At 41.2% G+C, this 27,254-nt stretch overlaps 1 protein-coding gene across 44 annotated transcripts in view; it reads right to left on the reverse strand.

Annotated features, from left to right (window-relative positions):
* Positions 1-27,254, reverse strand: part of ANK3 (ankyrin 3) — a 218,221-nt gene that overhangs the window by 9,164 nt on the left and 181,803 nt on the right. For 23 of the 44 annotated variants that reach the window (XM_033148858.1, XM_033148874.1, XM_033148864.1 and 20 more), the window contains 10 exons: positions 26,888-27,013; positions 24,854-24,976; positions 24,375-24,401; positions 21,150-21,231; positions 14,192-16,762; positions 8,315-8,389; positions 6,132-6,263; positions 5,108-5,251; positions 2,167-2,824; positions 442-820 (listed from right to left, as the gene is read on the reverse strand). In XM_033148858.1, the coding sequence (XP_033004749.1) occupies positions 442-820; positions 2,167-2,824; positions 5,108-5,251; positions 6,132-6,263; positions 8,315-8,389; positions 14,192-16,762; positions 21,150-21,231; positions 24,375-24,401; positions 24,854-24,976; positions 26,888-27,013 (4,317 nt within the window). Of the gene's footprint in view, positions 1-441; positions 821-2,166; positions 2,825-5,107; positions 5,252-6,131; positions 6,264-8,314; positions 8,390-9,046; positions 16,763-21,149; positions 21,232-24,374; positions 24,402-24,853; positions 24,977-26,887; positions 27,014-27,254 lie in introns of all 44 variants that reach the window. The other 21 variants (XM_033148892.1, XM_033148895.1, XM_033148898.1 and 18 more) reach the window with 10 other exon arrangements.

Consider the following 27,254-nt stretch of genomic DNA (forward strand, 5'->3'; position numbering starts at 1 on the left):
ACAGAGCTCCCTTCATTGACCTAACTTTCAGTAGCTGCATGCTGCTCTCCACTGCCAACAGTGAGCAGCATGCACACACATTCCTTGGTTCAGAAAGATTTATTGAGAGTTTGTTTGCTTTTTAAACCATTTGGGGGCAAATGCCAGATTCTCAGAAGGGACCCTTTGCAGTTTTTTGAGCAGGCTCAAAACCACCCCCATTCTCTCTTCCTGCACCCTCACCACAATCCCGACTAAAAGTTGCTTCTCTGCTTTCATTTCAACTAAACTCTGTTGCTCTCTAAATTGAAGTTTCAGCACTGCATGGTTGGCCCTAGCTGGGAAGTTTTGGGGAGAAATATAAAAGGGAACCACAGAGGGAAGTTCATTCTATATTCACAATGCTTTAGCTGAATTAAGAATGAGAACTCCCACACAAAGTAAGGTGGATGGCATTTATACCTTTTGTTCAGATGATGTTGCTCCTTCCTCTTCCTGGGCTTTTGGTCTCAGCTTGCTGTCATCGGAAGTATTCCAGCTCGTCTTTTTCATGCTAACAGGCACAGAGGTTTTAGGTGTATCAACTGCTGGCTTGCTTGCCTCTTGCAAAGATTTCTGATGCGACGTTAATGAGATGGTTTGCTGCTCAGTTCGGAGAGAACTTTGCGTTTTTGGTTTCACAGTTTCCTTGTTGCTCTGTTTTCCTAGGCTCTTTGCAGACTCCTGAATGAAAGGCTTAGTCTTTGCTTCTGTTGTAGATTCTGAGTAGCTTCCATTGGTTTCCAACTTTCCTGCTTCTCCTTTGAGATATGAGGTAATAGAATCTCTACACTGGTCAGGGCTACAAGAGACAAAGCAAACATGATCAAGCACTAGAAAATAGGTACCGGGTAAGTGTTAATTTATGTGTTGTACTTCTGTCCCACCCTTCCTCCTCCAAGGAGTTCAGGGTGGCATATATGGCTAAATATTTTCTTCACAAAAAACCCACAAGGCAGGTTAGGCCGAGAATGAGAATATGCACCAAAGGCTCAATATCTACCAATGAGCTTCTATGGCTCAGAGAAAATTTGATGATGATCTGAAGGCAAAGGAAGCTCTGCTGTTTTGGTTTCTCAAACAAAGAATAAAGTTTGTGTGTGTGTGTTTAACACACAATTCAGACTAGAGCTTTCCACTAAGTACAGTGGGAGGGAGTATAGCTCTGCAATAAATTTGGCACGCAAAATGTCCCAGGTTTAGTCACTTACAATTCCTCTTAAAAGGATTTCAGTAAGCAGGTGTAGGAAAAGCATTTGCCCCCAAGACCTTGGATGGTAGTTGCCAACAGTGTGCTCGATAGTTAATAGCATAAGGAAGATTCATATATCCACATGCCAGTATGGCTAATTAGCATTTTACCAGTGCTGGTTTTGATATTTTAGCCCTAGCTTATTTCAGGAAGCATATCCCCTTACATAATTTCCCTCCATACCCAGAGTATTGAGATCAGCTAACAAGACCCTCCTAAAAGTATAATCACCTTTGAATTTTGCATTAGCATCCAATGCAAATGCAAAATGAGCAGAGTCAGGTTTTTTGTCACTGCTCTGGGACTTCAGAATACCCATCCTCTCTCCAGGAGGCATGTGCAACTTTTACTGTATATTCTGACGTATAAATCTACTTTTTAATCCAGGAAAATCTTCTCAAAAGTTGGGGGTCGTCTTATACGCCGGGTGGAGAATCTGCGGTTGAGTATATCTCAAACTCTATATTTTAACTGGAAAAGTTGGGGGTCGTCTTATACGCCCGGTCGTCTTATACGCCGGAAAATATGGTACTTTACTTTTTTTGAAATTGGAAAAGTGGTCAAATATTCTTCTGTTCCTTTGGGAACTAGGCTTATGTATTTCCTGCTGCCCATTCTGTTCTGAGCTTTTTATTGTGTCCCCCCCCCATCTTAACAGTGGTTGGGATTTCACTGTTTTAAATGCTATATTGTAAATTTGCCTTGAGAATATTGGTGCCTTTAAAAAAATTAATAAATATATTAGAGAATATTGGTGCCTTATAATCTGGATCGCTGCTTACTTATATAAGCATTATACTTAGGTACTTCATCTAGAAAAACAACCACCACGGGTTTGAAAAAAAAGTCATGTGTTTTCAAAATGAGAACACTTGGTTAGTTGAACCCTTTCATACCTGTCATCTAGTCGATCCAGCAATTCGCCGCTTATTCTGCGTCCTGGTGTTGGCGGCTCCACATTGACGCTGGAGGCCTCACTCTGCCAACCTGTAATTGAAGATAGTTCCTGTTCTGCCTGCTGCACATACTTAAGAATAGACAAGACTTTTTCTTCTGTCATCTCCTCAGACTCAACTACTTCATCAAGGTGAATGTCTTCAAACAGAGATTTAAGCTTTTCTTCCGTCATCTCATCAGTACCAGACTTTTCTCTCTCCTGCTGCTCAATTCTCACTAAAGTCGGACTAGTCTCTTGGGTTAGCTTTTGTTTTGGTACCTCGGCATAACTACCAAGATAGCGTGGGTAATCATTAAGGTCCATTTCATCCAATTGGATCTGGCCTACATCTTTAGATGCTCCTTCTCTAGGCACTGAGAAATCGTGTTTGCCGTCTTCCAGTGAAGTGTCTTCTTCAGTCACCACTGGAGGTTCTGCTGCTGTATCATCTATGTTTCCCTGTGGAGTTACTAACACGTCACTCAGTCTACTGGGAGTTCTATGGGGTGACTCTATGCTAGAGAAATCGCTAAAGAAATCATCTTGCTGGGAAGGGGTGGGTGGCACAAAGCGCAACCCAGTGGGAGTTTCCAGTTCCACTTGGATGGTGGGATAACCTATGGAAGACAGCACATTTGGACTGATTGCAATGAAGTATGGAGTGACATATAATCAAGCATGCAGAATGGCCAGTTATTTATGTAAAATGTGGAAAATGTATGAAATGATAACAACACTTTAATTAGGAATGTAATAATGAATGTAAAATCCTTAAAGAATGCAACAAAACCAAAGTAGATGAAATGGCTAATACAGTGCAGCTTATTACTATTATTGGCCTACAGCACACATGGTTGCAATTTTTCAATTACTGGTTTTCCACTAATTTCAGTAGTATTATATTTCTCTTCTCAATAGCAAATGGACCGAATCTGGATTGCTGCTTGCTGTCTTTTTATATCAAGAGTGGTATTTTGTGGCAAAACAACTTTTCTGCTTTTATTTGAATTTACTCAAAAAGTTTAAATGTAATGAATTATGTTATAAAGCAAGACAGCCAGGTTTTCTTAAAAATTGGTGTACATTTTTATCATCCAGTTTCCAAAAGATAAAACTACTTGGCTTTATACCATTACAAATGTGATATATCATCTGTAGATACTTCAACTTTAATCACTGCATCATGATAACGCAGTTGTTAGAAATATGGAAATGAACCTTAAAGAGGACAGAAAAATATAGCATATTCTCAGAGACTGTAGAGGCAAAATCTAAAACAAAAACTACAGGGTAGGGAGGATCTAGATATAAATTTCGGGAACAGTAAAACTACAGAGATGAGAGGATTGTGATGAATAAGGAGATCTTGGTGATCTTGGAGACTGAGGCGATCTTGGTGACATGGGTACAATCAGAAACACTGATTGAATAAAGAGAGAAAAGAAAAACATAAGCAACGAAAAAGAGAGAACAATAATTATCTAGAACAGGGATGGATGGCCCGCTGGAGACCTGTGAGCCTGGTCAGCCCTGAAGTACCTCCCCAATTTTAATAAATGTGTGGTACAAACAATTGCCCAAAGGATATTGCATGTAGAATTTTGTGTATAGCTATATTAAGAACACCCTGAAAAGGCAAAAGCAAGCTACCAATCAGCCTCATGACAGAATCTTTCTGGAAGGACATTACTTCCTCCACCCAGCAATTAATGATCTTTTGCCACCCAAACATGAATGCTCCATACCTATACACCCCTTACTGCTAGCTTTGCTATGAAGCCTGATCATCCATTATGAAGTCTGCTTGCTTCTGTGAAAAGTACTCCCAAAGCCCAGAGTAGCAGCTGGTGAATGGAGCAGCTCCCAGGAATACAAAGGTTGACCATCCCTGCTCTGGCAGTTAGACTTGAACATAGACAAATGAAATGACAGTGAACTGTAAACCATATTCTCAGAGGTAAATATTAAGTTGATGAGCTGATGAAAGGCTGGGATGGGGAGAGAGATCAGCATTACATTGTGCTGCCTGGAGAGCAATTTGCACTAATGTCCCCGTGTTCCGCAACTGAATCAACTGAGAGAAAGTTAAAAGGTAGTCTGGTCTTGGTGAGGACAAGAAGCTTGAGGAAGGTTCAGAGGAGAGGAAGGATAGACAGCAACACAGAGAAGCACATTCTCTTTGTAGAAAAGATACTTGTCTCTGATTAAAAGGCACAAGGAACATTTCAAGAGAAAACTTCTTAAAATGTCCACAGAATTTTAATCTCTGCAATGCGGTGATTCAATGAACAAGAATGTTGCTTGGGGATGAATTAAGCTCATAAGCGCTGCACACAGCCAGAAAATCCTTGCAGAAGGCAGCAAAAACAGCATGTGTTTGAATAAAATACAAGTGTATTTAGATAGTGTTTAGAAGAACATAGCTTACAAAAACAAAACAAAAAAGGAAGCATTTGGAAAGCAACTTAATGTATCTTCAAAGTCAGAATTAGTTTTTAGCACCTGATCAGTAGTACAGATTCATTTATATATCTATCTGCACAATAAAAGACTTTACAGTTGAAGAACAAAAATTGAAGTTAAATCTCAGCATAATTAGAGTACCAGAATTTCATTATCCCATTAGGGTAATTTTAGAATGTAAAGAAACAATAAGCAGTTGTAACTTTACCAAAGGGACGATTTCAAAGTAATTTTAGACTGAGTTCAAATTAAGTTAATGGAGCCAAACAACTCTGAAGTGTTCATTGATACATACCCTGATTTTTTAATATATTTGAGATAAATAATATATATTTCATTTGAAAGAGTATAGTATCATCTTGCATAGTTTATGTTATTAGATGAAAAGACCTTTCTGTGTGGAAAAATATTGGTCAAAATGAAACAAATTCAGTTACCATCAACAGGATCATGGAAAACATTGTTTTCATCTGCAAAGCTTCTGGTGCCTGAAATGTTTCCATAATCAAATATTGGTCCTTCCAACAAAGTTACAATGTCAATCCGATTGATTTTTGTCAATATAGAGGTTAAGGCATCAGCTGTGGAAGGAAGAACAAAATAGATGAAAAGTATTTCATAACTGAAATTTGTAACTGTCTATGAGTATGGCCAGTGGTCACAACAGTAACATGTATAGCATGGGCATCTTTATGCATGCAGTGGATTCAGTCAACCAGTCTCTACTTTCCAGTGCACGTTCCCAAGTGTTTAGAGACATGTGTCTCACCTTCACACTTCATGTATCTACCATAGTGAATACTGGTGTTGTAGAGTGCCTATAAAGCACAAATCAGCTCTTCATCAATACTCTCTGTATAAGTGCATGCTACTGTAAAAATGGAATAATTCTATTGCCATGCCTTATCACAATCTCTAAAACAGTGGACAGCATTCTCCTCAATGCATTGTATGTGCATGGAACTACTTTGGGAAAGGGCTGTGGCTCTGTAGGGGAACACATGGTTTGCACACAGAAGGTCCCAGATATCTCAATGTAGGGCTAGAAAGACTTATGGTGAGCTGCTGCCAGTTACAGTTGGCAATGCTGGACTAGAAGGATCAATAGTCTGATTCAATATAAAGCAGTTTCATCTGTTCATATGTTCTCACTGTGAGAACTGTGAGATTGTGTTGTTTTAAGTCTATCCAGACAGATCCAGTTCACACATGCATGCAGATTCCTTATTCCTTGACTTCTCAAAACGTGATGACCCACAGCTGAATGCATGAATTGAAATGTATGTATGTATGAATGAATGTATGAATTGAAAATTTTATCTATAGTCTTTGATCTGTGGCATTTTATTCACACATGCTGGTTGAGGCTACAGTCATTAAGTGATGGGTCTAGTCTATGTATGAAGTTCAGCAAAATATGGACTTCTACATACTTAAAACAATAATAATTATTAAACTTACTTGTAGCATTTTTCCCGTCTCTGGTCACCCATTTCTTTAACAACATGAAGCTCTGAGCAATCAAAGAATTTGGGTTTTCTACCCGGATTTGATTAATTTCATCAACAGAAAAATTCAGCTCTCTTGCCAGTTCTATAACATGGGGAAAATGGAGGGAAGAGAGAGATAACAAAGTTTATTTTGAAAACTCTGTTCAGCAGGTCACACATGGAAAAACCAAGAGTCTGGTTCAGAATTCCGCCTTTTCAGTGTAATATATCATAGAAATCGGAAAGGAGAAAGTCCTCTGAGAGAGCAGGTATCATTTCAGCCTGCTGTCTGAAACCTATCAGCCACTGTTTGTGGAGCTTTGGGCTGTATCCTTCCTTCACCAGTTCTACAAACTGCATTTATATACATTGGTGCCCCGCTAGACAAAAAACTCGCTAGACGAAGGCATTCGTCTAGCAGGAGGCTGCCCCACAAGACGAAAATGTCTATGGGGCTGCCTCGCAAGACGAAAAACCCGCTAGACGAAAATATTCGCAGAATGAATTATTTTCGTCTAGCGGGGCACCACTGTATTCTTCCACTTACCCTACCCAAGAGAGGTCAAGAGGTTGCGCAGCTTCCCCAGTTTCCTGCTGTGTCTAAATACAGCCTTTTCCAACCTGCTGCTCTCTAGGTGTTTTGGACTACACCTCTCAGCAACCCTAGCCAGCACGGCCAACTGTCAGGGATCATGGGAGTTGTGTTCCAAAACATCAGCAGCAGGCTGAGGAAGTCTGTTTTAATAGGACTAAATCAGGCTTCCAGTCATGTAGACCAGTGTTCCCCAACCTTGGGCCTCCAGATGTTTTTGGACTACAACTCCCATCATCCCTAGCTAGCAAGACCAGTGGTCAGGGATGATGGGAATTGTAGTCTGAAAACAGCTGGAGGCCCAAGGTTGGGAAACACTGATGTAGACAATCACTGATGACCTCACAATTGCTATGTGGCATAGCAGCACATTGGCTTCAACTCAAAGAATTGCAGCTGGTGTTTTGTGCAAGCATCAGGGCTTTCTTGTCTTCACCTCATGTTTTAGGTTACCCTGAAGACTCAGATAAATCTCTGGAATGCTATATGATGTAGCAAGAGAACTGCAATCAGAGGGAAAATGGCCAAAGTAGACACACAAAGAGTCTAAGACTAACAGGTACCTTCCACTCTCATACAGAATACTTTGAATCCAAACTGTCAAATATTGTATACAAAGCTACAAAATATTTCTAACATGCCTGGGGTATGTAGGAGGAAGCAGGAGAAGGCAGCAATTAGAGCTCCATTCTTTTGTCAACAATGGACAGGAGGGGCATGTCAGGAGATCTGCCTGCTCCTTGGGGAGCAGGAAGGGGACTGAGTAGGACTGGTCAGCTGCCTTATTGCCAAGCCATTATGGCTGCAACCAATGCCTCTCATGGCCCTGGATGCCCCATGTGCAGTCAAGATCCTTTCTGGAAGCTACACAACTTTTAGTGCCTATATTTTACAATACTGGTTGGTGAGAATGAAAAGAAATCTAACTCGCTGGCTTTGCTTTTGATAGAGGTCTTTATAAAAAGGGCCTTTGTGCTACTTCAAAAGCATTTATTTCTTACATTTCTACTGGACAGATGAGGAAGAATAAACTCTGTTAAACCCACCCTACCATATCTGAGGCCCATGAGCAGACAGGACCGATGCAGTGGAGTCTAGAGATAATGAGGTAACAAAATTCTGAACAAGAAACCCATGCAACATGTGATGGTCTCAAGACTAAGTTTCCTGCTTGACCATCTAATGCTAGGGGTGTCCTGACCAGGTTACTATCATGTTAACTGGTTGCATAGGGTGGTTGTGTGGCTAACACATCAGACTTAACTCCCTGAAGAAATGATGGGATACAAATGTCATAAATGATTTATAAACATCAGTTTTATAATCTTCTTCTTTGGCAATCACTTGTAGCCGAGTAAGATTGTCTTCCATAAACCATGTTTATGGAAGTTTTATAATATAAGATGCACTACTAAAGCACATTTCATAAAGACCTCTTGCAATCTCCCTCATCTACTGTATCCCTCTTTTTCTGAAGACAAAAGATGCCCTGAGGACGAAACCGCACTCTAACACACACACACACACACACACACACACAAAACCACAAAATAAAATCTTACCTGTCCAACTAAGACCCAGATGATCGGCCACTATTGCCATCCTTATATCTGTCCGTTCACATGGACTCTGTGGACCTGTGATTTATAATTTATTGATTAAAAAGATGCTGTGAAAGAATTCTTAGCACTAACAGCATTTTAATACATTGTACTATGTTAACTGGTGCTCAGATCAATTGCTAAAATGACTGAGTGCCCTAAAACCTACAATAAATAAATATATATTTGTCACAGATTTGATAAAAAAATGCCACTTTTATAAGGCCGAGTGTCAAACTACATGATGTTAATTGTGTAAATGAAACCAAACATGCCAACAATCTATTTACTCAACTGTTCAACAATGCTTTAACTACTGGTGGGGTGGTGGAAAATAGTCCGCCAGTACTTAAAGAAAAAAAATGTTTTTTGTTTGACAAAATGAGGGGTGGGTTTTTTGTTTTTTTTCTGTCACAAAATGAAGTCTTCTAAGACCTAAACTATTACATGAATGTATTTAGCATGCTTCACTAGCTGTATATAGTATAGGCTTCACTTAAAGGAAGAAAGAAGAGTATAAAAGACAGCACATACAGATGACGATGACAGAATGAGAACTACAGTAAGTCACTTCACAGGCAATCACAACAGTTCATGCACTAGGATCAACAAGTTGAAAGTTTTACAAACTAGGCTTGATCTCCACGAGGTGAGCCACGAGAGCTCCAGAAACCTGACTCCCTCCATTCTCACCAGTCCTCTTACTCCTCCTCCTCCTCTCACTGTCGGACTTTTCAATCTTTGATTTTAAAGATGCTGCCTCTGTTCTCATATCTCTAGCGGGCTTCGATGTAATGGAAGGCTGGAAAACTTGAGTGGCTTCGGACAGGGACGTGTTTCTGGACGTACTGTCTTCTTCTTCATCGTCATCGGACACCTCTGACTGCAACTTTTTGTCTTCATCAGACAGGCGGTCCACAAGCTTTAAAGCCTCTCCACTAATTCCCTTAAAATATTCAATAGAATGTTTACATACCTCCCTAAGCTGACTCTGCTTGACTTTAACTGTTGCTGCTGCAGCTGCGGTGGTGGTAGAGGTGGTGGTGGTAGATCTTACCTTTAATGGTAATTTAGAAGGAAGCGGTTTGGCTTTGCTTCTCTCTAGCTGCTCTTGGTTTTGAACTGCTGGTGTCTTTCTAGCTATGGCTAAGTTATGCCTTTGTGTATTTTTTACAGGAATCTTAGACCTTACTTCTAAATGTGGGAAAGAGCTGTTTTGTTTCCTTTTGTCAAGTTTACTATCCTGTCTGACTTTACTCACTCTGCAGGCTTGGCTAGTGCTATGTGGGATAGCTTCTTTTGCTGAGGTAGCCTTTATGGGAAGTTTTGATCTCGCTCTATTCCCTACTGGCTCTGATGACTTCTGCTGTTCTCCGTGTACTTTTGGTTTACAGTGTCCTTGTGTTGCACCTGTATCATTTCCTGAAGTGTTTTTCAATTGAGTAGCTTTCTGTGTGGGACACTTAGGCTCAAAATGTTCATTTAGCACTACTTTACAGGTAACGCTATCGTTAGGTAAAGCGGATGGGTCCAAATTGTTGTTGTTATTAAAATTATCTTTTTGGAAATCATGCTTTTCTGCTTCCCTACCACTTGACTGGCTTGTAACCTCCTCTATGGCTTCATATTCTAACCCCTGAACACCTGGCGCCACAGCATCTAGCTTATCTGTAACTTCTCCAGAGACATCTTTCTTCAGCGTCATGGCAGAAGCAGAAATTCCCATTTTAATAGGTGTGCGCAATTTGGGATCAACTTTAGAAGCATTAACAGTGGTTGATGATTTCTCCGGGGAGTTACTACCGGGTGTTGCTTCCATACAATCTCCACTGGCCTGGGTGATGAGCTTACATTCAACTGCTGGTGTTTCTACTTCTCCCTCTACGTTTTTTCCTACAGCTCTGTCCCCTGACTGCGGCTGTGTGATGGCAGTGACTTTATTTTTATCCCCTTCCCCCTTGTCCCCTGACTTCCCTTCAGAAGTATGCTCACCAATCTGAAAAAATTGGAGTCTTTCTTCAACAAAATCCCTCTTGCTCATGTCAATTGCGCCACTGCGAGTCATCTCAAACATCTTCCCTTCGTGAAACGGGAAGGGATTGGGCTCACTAGTTGGTGTACTTTCATCAGTTGGAGTTCTGGCTGGAGTCGTATCTGGGGTTGTCGCTTGAGATCTGTCTTCTACGGCAAGGCCAAAAGGCTTAGCCTCGTCATCCCTCGATTTGGACTCAAACACTTCATCATCACCACGGTTATTGGACCAAGGGTCAAAATCTAGGCTTTTAGTAGCTACTGTCTTAAAAGGGGTTGCAAACTCTTCATCTACTTTGTAACTGAAATATGTATCAGGAAACACAGTCCTGTCAGGGTGCCTGCCTTCCAAAGTGAAAAACTGTGCCCCTGATTTTTGTTCAGTCTTATCGGCACTTTTTTCAGCTGCTGGACATTTTGATAAAAGTTTGTTTTCTTCAGTACCAACTTTTTCTTCCTCCTCAATAACTTCCAGCTTACTTTGGCTAAAACACCGATCAGTCTGTTTCAAAATGCCTTCTGTAGCCCATATGTCTTTTTTGATTTCCACTGCTGGACCTGCAAGTTTGGAATCACTCTCGGTTAAGCCATCATCTTCATCTTGTAGATCATACCCATCAAGAGAGTCAATTTCAGTTGCATCTGTATCATGGGAAAATTCTGCAGTGGTTGCTATGGAACACTCAGTGACAGACTGGTCATTGTTCCCATTCTGCGCAATATCATTCTGGGGAGAATCAAGGCTAAGTTCAAAATCATTAGGTTTCCCATTCTCTCTTTTCGCAGGCAATTTATGCTTGGAGCCTTCCTTCTGGCCATCTTCAACGTCATTCAATTTAAACATGTATCTTTTAATGGGAACAGGCTGATACAGGGATTCATCATCGCTAGAGTCACTAAGATCTTCTCCTGGTGGCCCAGGAGAAGGTGGCTGTACTCTTATGAGTGGTTCAGCCAGCTGACATTTGTCATGTTCATCCCGTAGGTTTACTTCTATCATCTCCATTTCACTCTCAGAGGAGTGGCGCTGCTTTTCTGATTCTGTCTGATCGGCATCTAGCGGAGGAGGAGGAGGGAACTCAATGTATGCAACCCGGTTCCCTTTGGGCCTTTTATTAGAATCTCTGTCTAAGCTACTGGGCAGCACTCTGTCAATTTTTGGTGGCTCAACAGTGGCCTGTTTTACAGAGGTTGACTTAGCCTCTGCTTCCTCTTCAGATTCCTCAGAAACTTCAGGGATAGGACTGGGTTTGCCTGGTATATAAGCAATTAGTGAATCAGGCGTTTTAGATGTAAACTCGTAACTCACTTCCTCTGAGCTAGGAGTTTCAGGTGTTAATGGACTTTTCCCAGAACTATCTATAAAGGACACCTGTTCTAATGTGTCATCTTCTGGACTGCCTTGTGGAGAAGGAAGCTGTTTCTGCTGCCTTGTGGTGTAAAAGCCCCCCCTTGTCTCTTGTACCGTCTTACTTTCCTGACTTACAATTTTTTTAATATTTCCTTGTTGCACCTCCCTTTCATATTGCCTCCCTACTTGAACAAAACTGACATAAACAGGTAAGGTTTTAATCTCTTTTGTTCCCTCAGCTGTTGCTAAAGGGGCTGATTTTGCCAAGTTATCACTACGAATAGAGTCAAAGTCCCTTGAGGGAGACTCCTTTCCTGGGCTATTTTCTAAAGAATCAGGTGATTTACTAAGGGATAGCTCAGCATCCTCCATAGGAGGACTTAATTTGATGTGCTTACTGCTAAACTGACAAAATTCTGAATACTTATTTTTAACATGCTCTGTATAATCAAAGTTCCTCTCAGTTTTTTCCTTTGCCACACTAGCATGGGACACTTTAGCTGACAGTTCATGTGCTGCATGTTTTAGCTGTTCATGAACTCCATCGGGAATGCTAGCTGATAACATTCGTTTTTCTTCTGAAATTCTGACTGGAATGTGGGATGCAGTCAATGGTTCTTTTTTCTTTGAGGTTTTATCCATCACTTCACTGGGGGTCTCTCCTTCTGTGACAAAATATTCTCTATAAAGGACCTTTTTGGATGGAGATTTTACAGTCACTTCCTTCACCTCCTTTGAATGGGACCCGCTCGTTGACACCTTGTGCTCATGCTCTGTCACAGTGATGAATTCACTGGCTCTGCCCATATCTTTAGCCTCAGGGTGGTCAATGTGATTGTCTTTTACTGCATCCTGAACAAGCACATGGGACAGTTTTTCTTTTTGTGTGTTATGGGCAAATGTTCCAGGGCTTTCCCATGTCCTATAGACCTTTTTATCCCAATGCCCCTTGGCTGATGCAGTATCTGAGCTTGTACTGTACGCCAAACCTTTCAGCTTCTGCTCTGTAAAGCCTTCTGGAACATTCTTACTTGGCATTTCATTTCTGTGTCTGAGTACATCTGAAGCAGCAGCATCTTCCATCGCTTTGCCTTTACCCTGGGCACCATCTTTTAATTTGCTAGCAGGAGGTTCCCTCTGTAATGTTATACTCCCATCTGCGAGGTCTACCTCTTTTGCATGCTTTTCTCTTGCATAAAATTGATAGACTGGGAGCTTGCTCTCTTGCATTTTTTTCACTGGGATTTTAGATTGAGTGTCCTGCTTCTTATCATCATGATGTAGGTCCTTATTCTTTGAGCCTATGCTCTGTTCAAACTTCAGCCTAATAGAACTGAGTTTGGATTGCTTCAGCTGGAATCCGGTTGGCGAAGCCTCGGGTGTCCTACTCTTCTGAGCTGTTCCTTTCTGCTCCATCAACTGCTTACAATCCTCGGTCTGTTGTGTAAGAGCCCTTCTTTCGGGACTGCTAGGCAAACTAGCTGCTTTTCTTTCGTCAGCTTTTGGGAAGCTCTTCCCACAATAGCCAAAGGGTCCTCCTCTAGTCCAGTCATCCTTTGAACTCTGCAGCTCAGAAATCGTCACCTTTTCGGGGCTGCTGCTGGTTGAACTATGGCCAGAGTGTGCTTCTTTCCCATTCCTTTTCTGCTGCTTTTTCTCTGGAGATTGCAGTTCATCATTCAGTTTCTCTGTTTTGTCCCGGAAGAACTGTGATACTTCTGTCAGTTTTTCTTCTGCCTCCTTAACAGTCCTGTCCACCCTGTCTTCATACATCAACTTTTCTCTACCTCTGTCTAATCTGTTCTCAGTAAAGCGCATCCACATTGCGTGCTTTGGGCTACTAACATCTCCGGTATAATGTAACACTGTCACTTTATCATAATGATCATCTTTAGACATTTTACCTACACCATTTTCTGATATATCTTTAGAGATTTTGGTGAGGATTTCTTTTGGGGGGGCTGTGGCTATTTTTTCTCTGCATCGTTTATCATGCCCCTGAAAGTCTGAGCTAAGGGGTAGAACATGGTCAGTAACTGACTCCTCAGTATCAGAGTGAGACACATCTAGCTTTTCTGAGAGCAGCATTTTCTCAGCAAACCTGTAAGACTCCCCTCTTAGTTCTGACAACTCATCGTCATGGTACTCTACTGAGTGCTGACTCAGAAGCTTCAGTGTTTTGTACGAGTCATCAGACATAAGTTGGGCAGAACTAGGGCGACTGTCTTCTTCCTGAGACACGGGAGTATTTACTCTAGAAGACTCCAGATAAGAAGGTAGGGACTCTTCTGCTGTCAGTTCTTCTTCTTCTTGCTGACCTTGTTCGTCTGAACAAGGAAGAGCATCATGTTTTTCCAAATCACCTCGAGGTAAGTCTTTCTGATAAACATACATTTCTTTCTCTGGGTGCTTTTTTGTTTCTCTAATAATGACTTCAGTAGGTTCAGCCTCATTACCTTTTTCGATATGGACCTCTATTATACGCTCCAGTTTGGGTTTCATTTTGCTGTCCTTCTCTGTATGTTGTGGTGAAATTTCAGTAGACTTGCTAACATCTGGTGTTACCGAAGACTTATGTTCAAACAGACCTGCCAACTCTTTGGAAGGATCGCGTCCTGACTGAAATGCTTTCATTATATCATGAACAGACATGGTTTCTTCAATTCTTTCTGAAGAGCTCTCAGTGCACGGAGGCTTATGGTAAACCATTCTGGTAGTGGTAGTTATATGAGTTTCTTCTTTTACACGGACACCTTTACCAAGAACACATTTGTGGTCTTCATCTTCGTTACTGGCTTTCATTTGAAAGGCTTTCATTTTTTCTTTGATAGACCCTCCGTTTGGCCTGGGTTCCAGTTCCATAAAAGTAGGTGCTGTTTTCGTTGATGGCGGCTCTTCTGCTTGAGGTTCAGTAACTTCTTCTGATGAAGGTTCATAGCTACGGATCACGTGAACCACCTCAGTTCTTGTCTCTGTAATGACCGGAGGGATGGGTACATCATGGAAAAGTGGTTTTGGCCCTGTGCTCTCAGCGCTTTGTGGGGCTGAAGGAGTTTTCTCGCTTCTTGTTTCAAAGCCACTGTCAGACAAAGGACTTTTGTCTTGGTCATGTTGGGAAAAGTCATCGGGAGACTCCAAAATAGTATCAGTTCCAAAATAAGAATCTGCAATTTTACACAACTCTTTTTCTGAAGTAGAAGGCCTCATGGAGGCTGGAGGCATTTTAAGTTTGTGTTCTTGCAATGCAATGGCTGGTTTTAAAACTCTTTTTTGTCTCTCTTCACCTTCTCTTTTCCCCTCTTCAAACTTGTACTTCAGACTTGCCAGAGAACTACTACCAATGTCATTCGTCAAATAATCAATGACTTTAGTCAAGTTATAATCCTTTTCAGATACAGCCTTCGCTTTAATTTGCACCTTTTCAGGAATAGATATAGGAGGATATGTCATGCCTTGCCGTCTTGCTTCATCAATCTCATCTGCACTGAACTCTACCCATTCATCCTCAGAAGAATGTCCTTTATCATTTTTTGATAGCTTGGTTGATGCTTTCTTTTCTAAACACACATCTTTTTTCAGTATCTCACTAACTTTTACTAAGTCCTCTTTTACTTTCTCAACAATTTTAAAAGGTTCTTCATCATCTATTCTACCCTCCTTTGTTAGTTCTGGCTGGAATTCCTTGTCCTCCATTACATCTGTCTGCAATATCGCTGTCATTCTTATTAGGTCCTCTTTCATCTCAGCCACATCTTTTAACATCTCCTGACTAGAAGATAAAGAAGATGGTACGGACAACTTAAGAGCAGAGGGTGCTAAAAACAAGGATGATTTTATAGGAGATGAGGTTCGGTTAAAGTGAGGCTGTGTGCGTGTCTCTGTAGTCAATGTTTTAATAGGCGATAGCAACGCAGCTGCCGATTTTGTAAGGGAAGATGACTCTGGGAGCTTCTTTAGTGCTGGTTCAGACAAAACATTGACTACAGAATATACTGGGACTGTGATAGTTGATGAAGTTACTGACGAGGTAGTTGCTGATATTGACCCAAGAGATGTGTACAATACACCTGCAGGAGTAGTTCTTATTGACTGAAAGGCTGATGGAGTTGAAGACACATGCGACCTGAGTGGAGAAAATGGGGTTGCAGTAGTGGTTGGAAACATTTTCTCAACAGTATCAGTTGCTGCATTAACAGCACAACTTGCAGAACTGGTTGCTGCAGTGATCTTGTCTTGAAATGCGGCTGTGGCTTTAGCTCCATTGAGTAAATTGGCAGGGGACGGATATTTCAAAGGTGACATGGATCCATTAACCATGGCTACCTCTGTATGCCCGACTGTGTGTTTCACAGGGGAAGTGAGGGATGAAGCCATCGTGACCTTAGATGGTGAAACAGCATCAACTGCTGACTTAGCAGGAGACACCACTGACTTTAAAGGTGAAGATAAAAGCGGTGATGCTGATGTGATGATTGACTTAAATGGCAAACTTGAAGAGTACATGTTAATGTTCGATTTGGGGGATGCTGGAGGCGTCATGGTAATGGATGATCTCTCCAAAAGAGACCCAGCTGTAGTCACTGGAGATGTCCGAGAGGGGAATGCGGATGCCAGCCCTTTCAAACTAGTGGCTTCTGTTACTGTGGGTGCTCTGACGAAAGAACCAGAAGAGACTTGGATATTATATGGAGGCTGTGAGACCACAGTTTTTATTGGAGAGGAGATTGTCCGAAATGATCTAATTGGAGAAGCTACATCGCTAACAGATTTAATTGAAGACGTAGTGGAGGCTCCTAATGTGGATTTGATTGGTGAAGCAGAAGAAACGGACCATATTGATTTTAATGGAGAAGCTGTTGGAGTGTTAGAGGAAGAGCTTGATAGAGAAGTGAAGCCTGATTTGGAATGCCCAGGCACAGTAATCGGTGCTGTTGTCCAAGACTGATACGGTCTTGCTGAAAAGAATGGCTTGTATGAATAGGTAGCAGGTAGGGATCTTGTTGCTCCTGCACTTCGTTCAACTGTTTCTTAAATTGTTAAACCAAAATAATCAAACGTAAAAATCAACAAAAATGATTGAAAAACAGAGAGACCAGAGAAGAAAATTGGTCAGTAAACGTTGTAATATTACAAAAAAAGCAAGTACAACTGTTTGTATGAATTAGAATGAAGTAGGTAAAAACAACAGCTAAACAGGTAGGGAAAAATAGGAATGAGTCACATAATTATGGATGATCCAAAATTTAAAAAAGAAAGAAAGAAACCAACATGAAATGAAAGACAGGAAAGCACAAGGCAACCGAGTCTGCAAACAATGAAAGAACAGAAAACACATAGAAGGAAGTCCATTATGGTCCAAAGTAATAGCCACAACCAAAAATTCTTCTCTTACTTCCTATTGACTTTCTGATGTGCTAAAGTTAAGATATTAAGTATCTCAGCTCCATTTTGCCTGTTATCAGTATGTCTTTGCTTTGTGCAAGTATCAAAATTGTCCTTTGGAAAATTTCTGTCATTATATCCTTTGCAGTTTCATTAATACATTTTATATTTACTGTATAGCAGTTTCGTTAACACAAAACAGTGTAAACTTGTGCAAATGACATTGAGTAGCTAAAGTCTGCTTTGAAAACCACTCCGAACTATTTCATGCAGAACCCAAAATACCTTTAAGGTGACAGGCAATTGATGTGCAAACTGTGAAGCAACGGGAATAAAGTCAAAACTTTCTCTCTCTCCCATGCACATTTTGTATATGCTTCACTCTCACAAAGCCAATAAGAGCAAGACCTTTTCTGACTCAAGGATTAAAATAACCAAAAAGGGGGGAAAAAAGCTTTTTGCATTTGTTGGCTTTTTCATGCGATGTTCCTTTTACTTGGTAAAACTTAAAAGATAAAAAGCTTCACATGAAATGACTTTAAGAAGCATTTGTCATACATAAAAAAATGGAAAATACGATTAATGAAAAAACGTGAGCAAGCAAAGCAACCGAACTTTAAATTTTATTCATGCACGGTTTATCATGTCAAAAACAAGCACATGGAATAAAACAGTTTGCATGGTGTACTATGCAAAATATACAAATGTTCAAAAATCTTTCCACAGGAGGCATTTAAAAAGAAGAGTACACTTTTTCTACAAGGTGTAGTGTCTTGGTACCTTTTGAAGACAGTTTTCCTAGCAGTTCAAGGAAAAGCAAGCTCAACCTTCCCTATCACAAAATTAACAGGGGGCTTCCAAGGAGAGGGACTTTTCTGTAGTAGCACCATGGTTACCATACTGCACCCCTGCCAGTCAGAGTCATCTGATGTTGTCTTCACTGTCTTGAGGTGCCAGTTGAGTCCATCTTGTCTGTCCATAGAAAGTGTCATTACTAATGGAAACTGTTAGAATATTGGCTGCTGATCTTAATGTGCTGTTTACATTTTTGAAGATTTTATTATTATTATTATCTATTTTATAATGTGTTTTTATAATGTGGAACTTGCAAGCTGCCTGGAGACTATTTTCAAAAAAAAGATGGGATATATATTTAAAAATAGCTAAGTAAATACTTAGCTGGGAATGTCAACTCTAGGAAGCCGTAATTTGAGATTAACATCACCAGTATTTTTTAATATAGCAATGACTTTCAGAACTCCAGTCTTTTAAGTTACCAGAGGTAACTTACTTCTCAGAGGAATAGCAGAAGGATTTTCCTTCTCTATCTTCAATGCCAGCTGCAAGTTAAAGCAGCTCCAAGCAGGGTGAACTGGGGTAGCTCTTCCCCCAACACACACACACACACCAACCAACAACACGTATTTGTTTGCTTTCCCAGCTGTGGGCTTGCTTTGATGGCAGTAGCTGGCTACATCTGAAAAACCAAATGCCATTTAATTTTCCTAGATGCCCTGGAGTGACACTACATTGGACGCTCAAGAGCACTGGGGCAGGGGCGTTCCTAGCCCCTTGGCTGCCCGGGGCGGGAAGCCAAGAGGCACCCCTGGGGCGGGGCATCGTGGCGCGTGCGTGCGTCATGACGCACAAACGCGCGGCAACGCCCCACCCCCGGGGGATGCTGGGCGGGGGCTTTCGGAGCCTCGGGGGCTGCAAAGAGCCCCGAAGCCGCTGCTGTAGCACAACGGGGTGCCAGGCGGCGGCTTCGGGGCTCTTTGTAGCCCCCGAGGCTCCGAAAGCCCCCGCCCAGCATCCCCCGGGGGTGGGGCGTTGCCGCGCGTTTGTGCGTCATGACGCACGCACGCGCCACGATGCCCCGCCCCCGGGGGATGCCGGGCGGGGGCTTTCGGAGCCTCGGCGGGCTGCAAAGAGCCCCGAAGCCGCAGCCTGGCACCCCTTTCTGCTACAGCAGCGGCTTCGGGACTCTTTGCTGCCCGCAGAAGCTCCCAAAGCCCCCTCGGGGGAGCGCAAGTGGGGCAGGGAGAGGGGCAGGTCAGCGAAGAGGGGTGTCACCCCTCTTCGCTGGCCCGCCCCTCTCCTTGCCCCGGCTCCGCAAGCCAGTGGCGTGAAAAGCCGCTGGAGGGCGGGGGCTATTTTCGGCGCTGCCGGGGCAGAGCCGCAGGGGCGGCCAGCGAGCGGGGTGACACCCCGACTCGCTGGCGGCCCCTGCGGCTCCACCCCGGCAGTGCTGAAAATAGCCTAAAAAGATTTTTTAAAAAAAGTTTTTAAAAAGCCCAATGGGCGGGGCCGACACCCGATGTGTCACCCCCAGCGGGGGCGCTGCCCGGGGCCCCCCGCCCCCTCCGCCCCCCCTGCGACGCCCCTGCACTGGGGAATGCGCAATGGCAGATGCCTTCCCAGCCACTGCCAGCAGGCAAGCCACCAACAGGGGAACTTGGTAGACGCAGGTGAGGCCCAGGAGCTGCTTTAAGATGCTGGCTGCTTTAATGTGTCGTCAGCTAATGCCTTTACACCAACAGCCAGTTGTGCAGTTTTCCTCCCCTCCCCCTTCCTGTAAGGGACTCCATGCAAATGGGTGTTATTATGGGGAAGCTGGCTCACATAGTCTTTGATGTAAAGAGGGGAGGCAAGGGGAGCGGCACTTGCCTGCTCCTCTGATTTGCAAGGGCTACCACTGGTAATGTTATGACCCATGGCAGAGTTCTTTTCGTCACGAATGCTTAAATGGTAAAACACAGAAACACATTAAGGCACAATCTCTTCGCTAGGAACTAGCATGGAAACAAAAATACCTTCTTGGCACAGCTTTGTCTGACATTACTGATATTATTTCAAACAAACTTTTGTCAGTTTTTTTTTTAAGGCAACCAATAATTTAATACAAAATAATCAACTGGTACTATCCACTAAAGAGTAAGCATTGGTAGACCAGCTTCTCTAAGAGCTGTCCATTTTACAATGGAAAATTATGTATACATTTTCCCACTGTTCAGTGAGTTGTAGTTTGAAAATTTTGTACATTGGTGCTACTTTATTTGTATTTACATTTACAACACACACATACTAACTCTGGATCAACATGACAAGTTAAAAACCTACCTGTCGGGAAGGTGGCTGATGGAAAACATGCTGAGTCCCAGTCAGGATCATATTCCCTATTTGCTCCCAAAGTTGCTATTTACCGCAGACAACACCTTTGCAGGTAAACAGCCACCAGGGGACAATTCTGAGAAGAAAAATCAATGATGGGCCCTGATTCTGACTGAGGTTCCACCCAGCTGTTTTTCCTTCAAAATAAAGATTCAGCACATTTTTAAAAATGCATTTCTAATGTAAAATATGGTTTGGCCCTCTGCTACAGCCACGTTAGTGCCCATCTACTAACAAGGCAGGTTCAAGGTCCTTGCATTAATTTACAAAGCCCTGAACAACTTAGGTCCAGGGTTCCTCAGGGACCACACAACTTGATCACTGAAATCATCTGCAGGAATGTTGCTGGACATTCCCTAAATGTGTGAGGCTCATTTGGTGGGGGGGGGGGGGCGGAATGCAACAAACAAACATATGAAGAATATTTTAAAAACAGCTCATCAGTTTGGCAGTGCAAACTGCTACAATGAACAGTGAACTCTTAAGTGTGTAATTCTCTTCTACATTCTCTTCAGAAGTGTTTTTGATCTGTTTTGCTGGTCAATATGTTACTAACTCCATAAAACTTACTAAGATTTAACCACCTCATCTTATTAAAGGTAAAATAGCCTGTCTTCTTTTGCTATAGAAGTACTGATTAGTGATTCCATCCTAACGATCCTTTTAGTCCATGGATATTTCAAGAGACAAACTATGGTTTATTAGCCTGAATTTCCCAAGTTATCTGCACTCCAAAGGGTTCTTGGATAAATGGAGACTTTTGCATTTTCCAATGACACCAAAACATGACATTTATAGAAAAAATGCCTCTTCTTGTGAAAGATCAGTTTACAGCATTAGTAGGTTTGTTAAGAAACTCACTCATTCCAGGCTCAGTCAGATAGCTGTAGCGCTTACGTAAAGCAAGGGACACAAAGTTCTGTCGCCGGTCTGTTTTCTCGGTCTGTAACAAAGCATACTTCCGTTTGGTACCTTTAACATACAGTTGTTGCTGTCTAGAGCAGGTTTCTTTCTTTTAATTAATGAATTAACATTCCACTTTTCAAAATATTGTCCAAAGTGACAGACAGAATATACCAATAATTCTTGCTTGTTTTTGTTTAAATGGGAAGCTACCACACACCCTTACATATTTTTAGATCTTCAGGAGAACTAATTGTACCTTGGAGAAGAATATTTGCAACTAAAGTGTGCTATGAGCTTATATGAAGAGTTGAGCAGTGACTTGGTTCTATCTTGCACTTCTTCAGCATAGCATTTTAGCCTATCACCCTATAAAGCAGATCAGTCTCAAAGATGCACTTAAATAGCTTAGTATGGATTTCACCCCATTTCTTCCACAGCAAAGTCATGCCATGAAAGTGAATGAGTATATTTTTGTCACACTTCCCCTATACACCCTTCCCTTTCTACGAAGGCCTCATTCATTCATATATAAACTGCTTTGAGGTTTTTATTTACAATCAAGTGGTATAATTTTAAAAAATGAAATAATAAAGTAAGCTAAGTTCAAGTTGCAGCCCAATCCACTTCTATGACTTTAAAGTTATCCCCGCTCACAGACTCAAATTCCACCCACCCAAAAAAATCCCTTATTTCTACCAAGCCTGCACCTGAAATTACATTTTACCAACATTCAAGTCTTGTAACTATGAGATGTGCATTGTCTTTGAAGAACAGTTTTACAAAGTTCTCATTTCATTGCTAAAGCTTATTTGGAGAGAACAATTATCTTGAGGCCTCATCAGGTGCTGTCCAAATCTAGGATTCAACCTCTTGGAGCAGACTTTGGGCACACCCATTTACTCCCTTCTCACAGACTGAAGGGCATGAGGGAACCCTGAGAGTTCATGTTTTGTATGATCATGGGATCTACCTGACCTTGTAAGACAAGTGAGTTCTGCCTCACAGGATCAGAGATCCTTTGTTAGAACAAACATAGGATCTCCCATTCACTAGCTGTTGTCTGTTCACATTGAGGGAAGCTGGGGAAGGCTGTGGGATGCAGCATGAGCCCAAGGCCTGCTCTTAATATCACCCCAGGTGGAATCCTGGAAAGAAAAAGAAAAAAAGTAGCCTACTCTAACAGGCCTTGTGTCGTGAAAGAGATCTATCCATTCTTAAAGTGAAAGACACAGATTTTAAAGACACACGGTATTAAGATGAATGTTGGCAAAATGTAACACCAAAAACATTGTTAGTAATTTAGAGAACATATAAAACATGGCCAGATATCACACACCTGTTTCTTTAAGGAACCTTTGTGAGATACTATGCCTTAATTTTTGTATTACAAAGCACCATCATTGTAAATCCCCCATATCATGTAGCTAGCATTTTAGTAATCATTTTTGGCACACACAAGGCTACAGTTAGAAACGTAGAATATCACTATAGCTGTAATTTAGGCCAGCCAAATAAGTTCTTCAAAAATTAATTTGTTGCAAAAGCACATATATCACAATGTACACCTACTTTAAAGGAACTACATAAAGGACAAAGATAAATAAATGAAAAGAGGAATAGACTGGGATTTTTATAAATTGCACAAATGCAGTGATGCAGATTAGAAAGCAGGTTACAATCACTAACAGATTACAAGGCTTCAAAAATCTCTATACAGGTTGTAGATCTGTTTTTAGTAATGATTATAGATGCTAATATTGGGGTGTTTTTAAAGATATATATTTAGTTTGGTAAGAAAATAGGATAAGTAAAAAAAGTACTTTGGGGTTTTTTGTTTAGACGGCCAATACCCATGGGCTGCTATAATATCTAAAGATGCTGTCTTGCTAAGCTCAATCACATTTTAAGGCCCTATTGATTTCAGTGGGAGAACAGAACATGTGCTTAACTTCCCCCCACTGAGATTAGTACTTAACTTTGCCTGAATCACGCTTTCATCTTACTTTACACTGTGTCTCCTAGTGAACAAGAGAGTCATAAATTTTACAGAGACAACAATCAGAAACCATGAATCCCATGGTGCTGATCCATCTGCTTCCTACAAGGGAGCAAGTGGTTTGCAGCTTCCAGTCAGGAGCCATTCTTCTAAAGGTAATTATTGCAGGACCACTAGGCCTGGGATACCTGAGCAAAGGATTTGTTGGGTCTCGGTTGCCTATTGAGTATTGGGAGGAGGGATGGACAGGCAAAACAGTGTGATTTCCTATATTAAAGAGGATTAAAAAATACTGTCTCGCTGGAACTAAGGAAGTGGAAGGAAAATAGCTTCTCTGCTGTTCCTCACCTAGATGAATGGGCAATGGGTATAATCAAGGGATCTCCTTCAACACCTCACAGGGCCCTAGCAAGGGGGGGGCGTAGGGGGCAGACCGCCCCAGGTTCCATAATGGAGGGGGTGACAAATCATCAAGGAACAATTACTGGCCTACTAGGGCGGTTCATAAAAAACTTTCATTTTTTTGAAAATGCCTGCTCCAAAGGTCTTATCTTACTATACTAGGGATTATATAGTTTTATCTAATTAACTTTAATTTGATTTTGAGATGTTTTTAGGAGGTAATTTAATTATTGTTTGATTTTGTACCAATGTTATGTATCTGATGTTAGCCACCCTGAGCCTGACTTTGGCCGGGGAGGGTGGGATATAAATAAAAGTTATTATTATTATTATTACTTGTCATTATTCCTTTGTAAGAAAACATGAAATAACGTAAAACCATTTTTGCAGGGGGGTATCAATGGGGGGTGACAAGAAATTTTCTGCACCGGGTACCACCTGACCTTCCTACACCTCTGACACCTCATGCATGCATCCAGTGCTCTGTTTCTCTCTGGGTGTACAAGCTATTCCCACAAAGAGCAGAGGGCAAAATGCATTTACCCCATGATTGGTAAGTGGTCAGGTGCTTTGCTGTGTGCAAAGCAGAAGACATAGTATATCTAAGGCTAGTGAAAGAGTGAGGGAAGGGGGACAGAGGCTAGGCTCGTATTGTTCCAAGCACATGTTATTGGCTTCATTTATTTGGTTTAGTAAATATTTTTTGTGATACCATATATCTTTAATGGATAAGAATTCTGATTATAATAAAAAAATAAAATAAAAGACAGTGTTTATATTACCTCATCATCTTGATCTGACTCTGTTTCCTTTTGGTTCCAAGATGCATTGCAGAGACAAGGAATATTATAATGGACAGCAGGGAAAAGAATATCAGGATATGAAAAGGACCAAGTAAGGGAGCACAAAAAATGCAAGCTAATTTATAAAAGGCAAAACAAACCCAAAATGTGAACAGAATATAAATTAACAAACAAAACTTTACATCAAATGCAAATCAACACATGACATTACTAAAAGCATAAAGTATATGAACTGTAAGCTGAAGCATGAATTGTAAACGGAGGACCCGGTAATAAAAAATTGCAGAAACGCAGCACCACAGTAACAAGTCTCAAAAAGCTTTCTGCATACATGAAAACATTAAGACATAAAACAGGCTTAATCAGATTGCAAAGCATTCACATTACTAGTGGTTCATTACAATCAGCAAAAAGAAAAAGAAAAGAAAAAGAAATTAAACTAGTCTTAGTGATCGTACCTTTTTGTGTGCTGGCAAGGTGATATTCAAATTGCAAACAGCTGTTTGCGGCAGACCCTTTGTAGTCTTTGGTTCTTTCAGAAATGATAAGCGACCACAAGGTTCTTGGCTGGTGTCTCTAATCTATATATATATATATAAAATGTTCACACACTGGTTTGAAATGTTTACAGTCCTTTGGGTTCAATTAAATTTAGTTTAGCTATTATCTCTAAATTAAAAACAAAACACGCAAAGAAACCCAAAAATATAAGTTCCTTGAACCATACAGTGGGAAGGCACCTGATGATTATCAAATCAAATGCCTTGTGCTGAAACAGGATCTCCAAACATTAATTCTAATCTGTCCTACACATTAATCCTCCACATTATTTCTACCACAGGGTTTCACAAACACAAAGCTGAAGCAATTACAAGGTGTCTGCATTATTCCAAGGACAGTTTAATAAGACTAAACTAGATGAAGTTGGCCAAGGTTTGAGATTGCATTTAATTATCTAAAGCATTTATAGCCATCCTGCCTTTCCATCATAATAAGACCGGTGACTTAAATTTTTTTAAAAGAAAACTTCTACAATAAAATCTCATAAAACCACAAAGTCAAACTGAGCCAATTGACAGTAGCAAAAAGGAAATATATTATATTAAATAAAAACATAAATAATTGACAGCCCAGACATGCAATATCTTATTAAATTGCCAACTAATTGCCAAGTGGTCATATGGACCTTTCCCTGGTCACCACCTAATTAAGCTTCATGGGTGGGGGTGGTAAAATCATAATTATGGATGATCATAATTATGTGAAAAGGTGGCATATGAACAAACTAAATCCATCCATCTATCAATATGGAAGAAAGTGGTCTTTCTGGCAACCTAGACTTAAGGCCAGAAAGAAAAACACTCCCATTTTTGTCTGGAAACAAATTAAAGCGCTTAAACTAAATCAACAAGGCAACAAGGGCTGCATTTTCTCCTGTTTTGGAGATGGCATTCTGAAGGTGTAATGTGAACACTGGCAGCCTGGTTGGATTGATAACATGGTAACTTTTTTGCACGTGGATGTTGTGGTTATTTAAATACTTTATTTTAAAGCACTGCTGTCGCGGTCACTCTCTCAGACCTGAGCAGCACCCCCGGACGTGTAACAGTCTATTGGTGACTACCCATACGACATGTGGTATATCCACTGCCACCAGCCAGTCTTCACGCTACCAATGAATAACTCACTTCAGATTTGGATTGTGGTAGAAAATAAACATAAGTTTCTTTATTGTTGGTACAAAGCGTAATGGTTTCATATGAATGGGTAAAACGTTTTAAGATAACCGAATGGTTCTTCAGGTAAGTATATTCCAACTCTCTACCTAGTATTTCAATAACTATCCCTAATGCCTCCTACTATTTATTCAGTCCGCTCTAGCTCTGCTGTCCTCATTTCCTCTAGCTCTCTCTCTCTCTCCTCTCTCTAACTGCCCCCCTTCCACTCTCTAACTGCCTCCCTTCTACTCTCTCCCTTGCATGCTGCCTGGAGAGCTCCCATTGATCAATCTCCTCCCTGCCAAGTTAACCCTTGGAGAACCTTTAGGGGTGAAACGCCACAACTGCTAACGTACCTCCAACTATTTAAGGGGCTTTACAAACACACATATATATTAAAGAAGCAGGTTGCTCTTTTAAACTTTGCCTAATAAGTGGTGGGTAGTACAAAGCTTTCTAAATACTAGCAAGGAGGTAAACCGAAGCCCATCATCTTGAAGTTCATCCCATAGCCCTGGAGCTCCTTTCTGCCAGCAACCTAATTTCCTCAGTGTACCTTAAGCAGGCCTCAAACCTGCCATTCCCAATTGGTGGGATGGGGGCTCACATCTCATGGTAGCAATATGCCGTTGCACAGGTGCAGTGGATGGCACACCTTTTCCAAACACCACAGACAAACAGGGGCTTTGAAAAACACACACAAACACACAAGGTTTATCATAACGCAGGAACATTTTTCTCATTGTGACTGCTCCAGTGCAGTTTTACTTTTACCTTGATAGAAAATGGCAGTCTATTTTCTTTGAAAGCATAAAAATTAAATACAAGCTGCTGTCCTCCTTTTGTCAAAGGGGCTAAATTCCCGTAGCAATCCACATAAATAGGCTTTCCTTCCAAAACCTGTTGGGTCAACAATAAATCTGTTAGATCTATTCCCGTTCCGAACTATTGCAATAAACAGTAAGCATCCCAACTGTTAAATTACTATTTAAACCCACAGTTAAAGTTGCCTTTCAACATGGCTTCACTGCAGTATTTTCAACAGGAAGAGATGTGTGGTATGTTCTTTGGTGTGGGGGAAATGTCACAGTCAAGACTACAGCTATTTATTTCTAAATTGACCCTTCAACAGCCAGCTGGC

Source organism: Lacerta agilis, chromosome 5 (assembly GCF_009819535.1).
Source record: "Lacerta agilis isolate rLacAgi1 chromosome 5, rLacAgi1.pri, whole genome shotgun sequence".
Lineage (NCBI taxonomy): Eukaryota > Metazoa > Chordata > Lepidosauria > Squamata > Lacertidae > Lacerta > Lacerta agilis.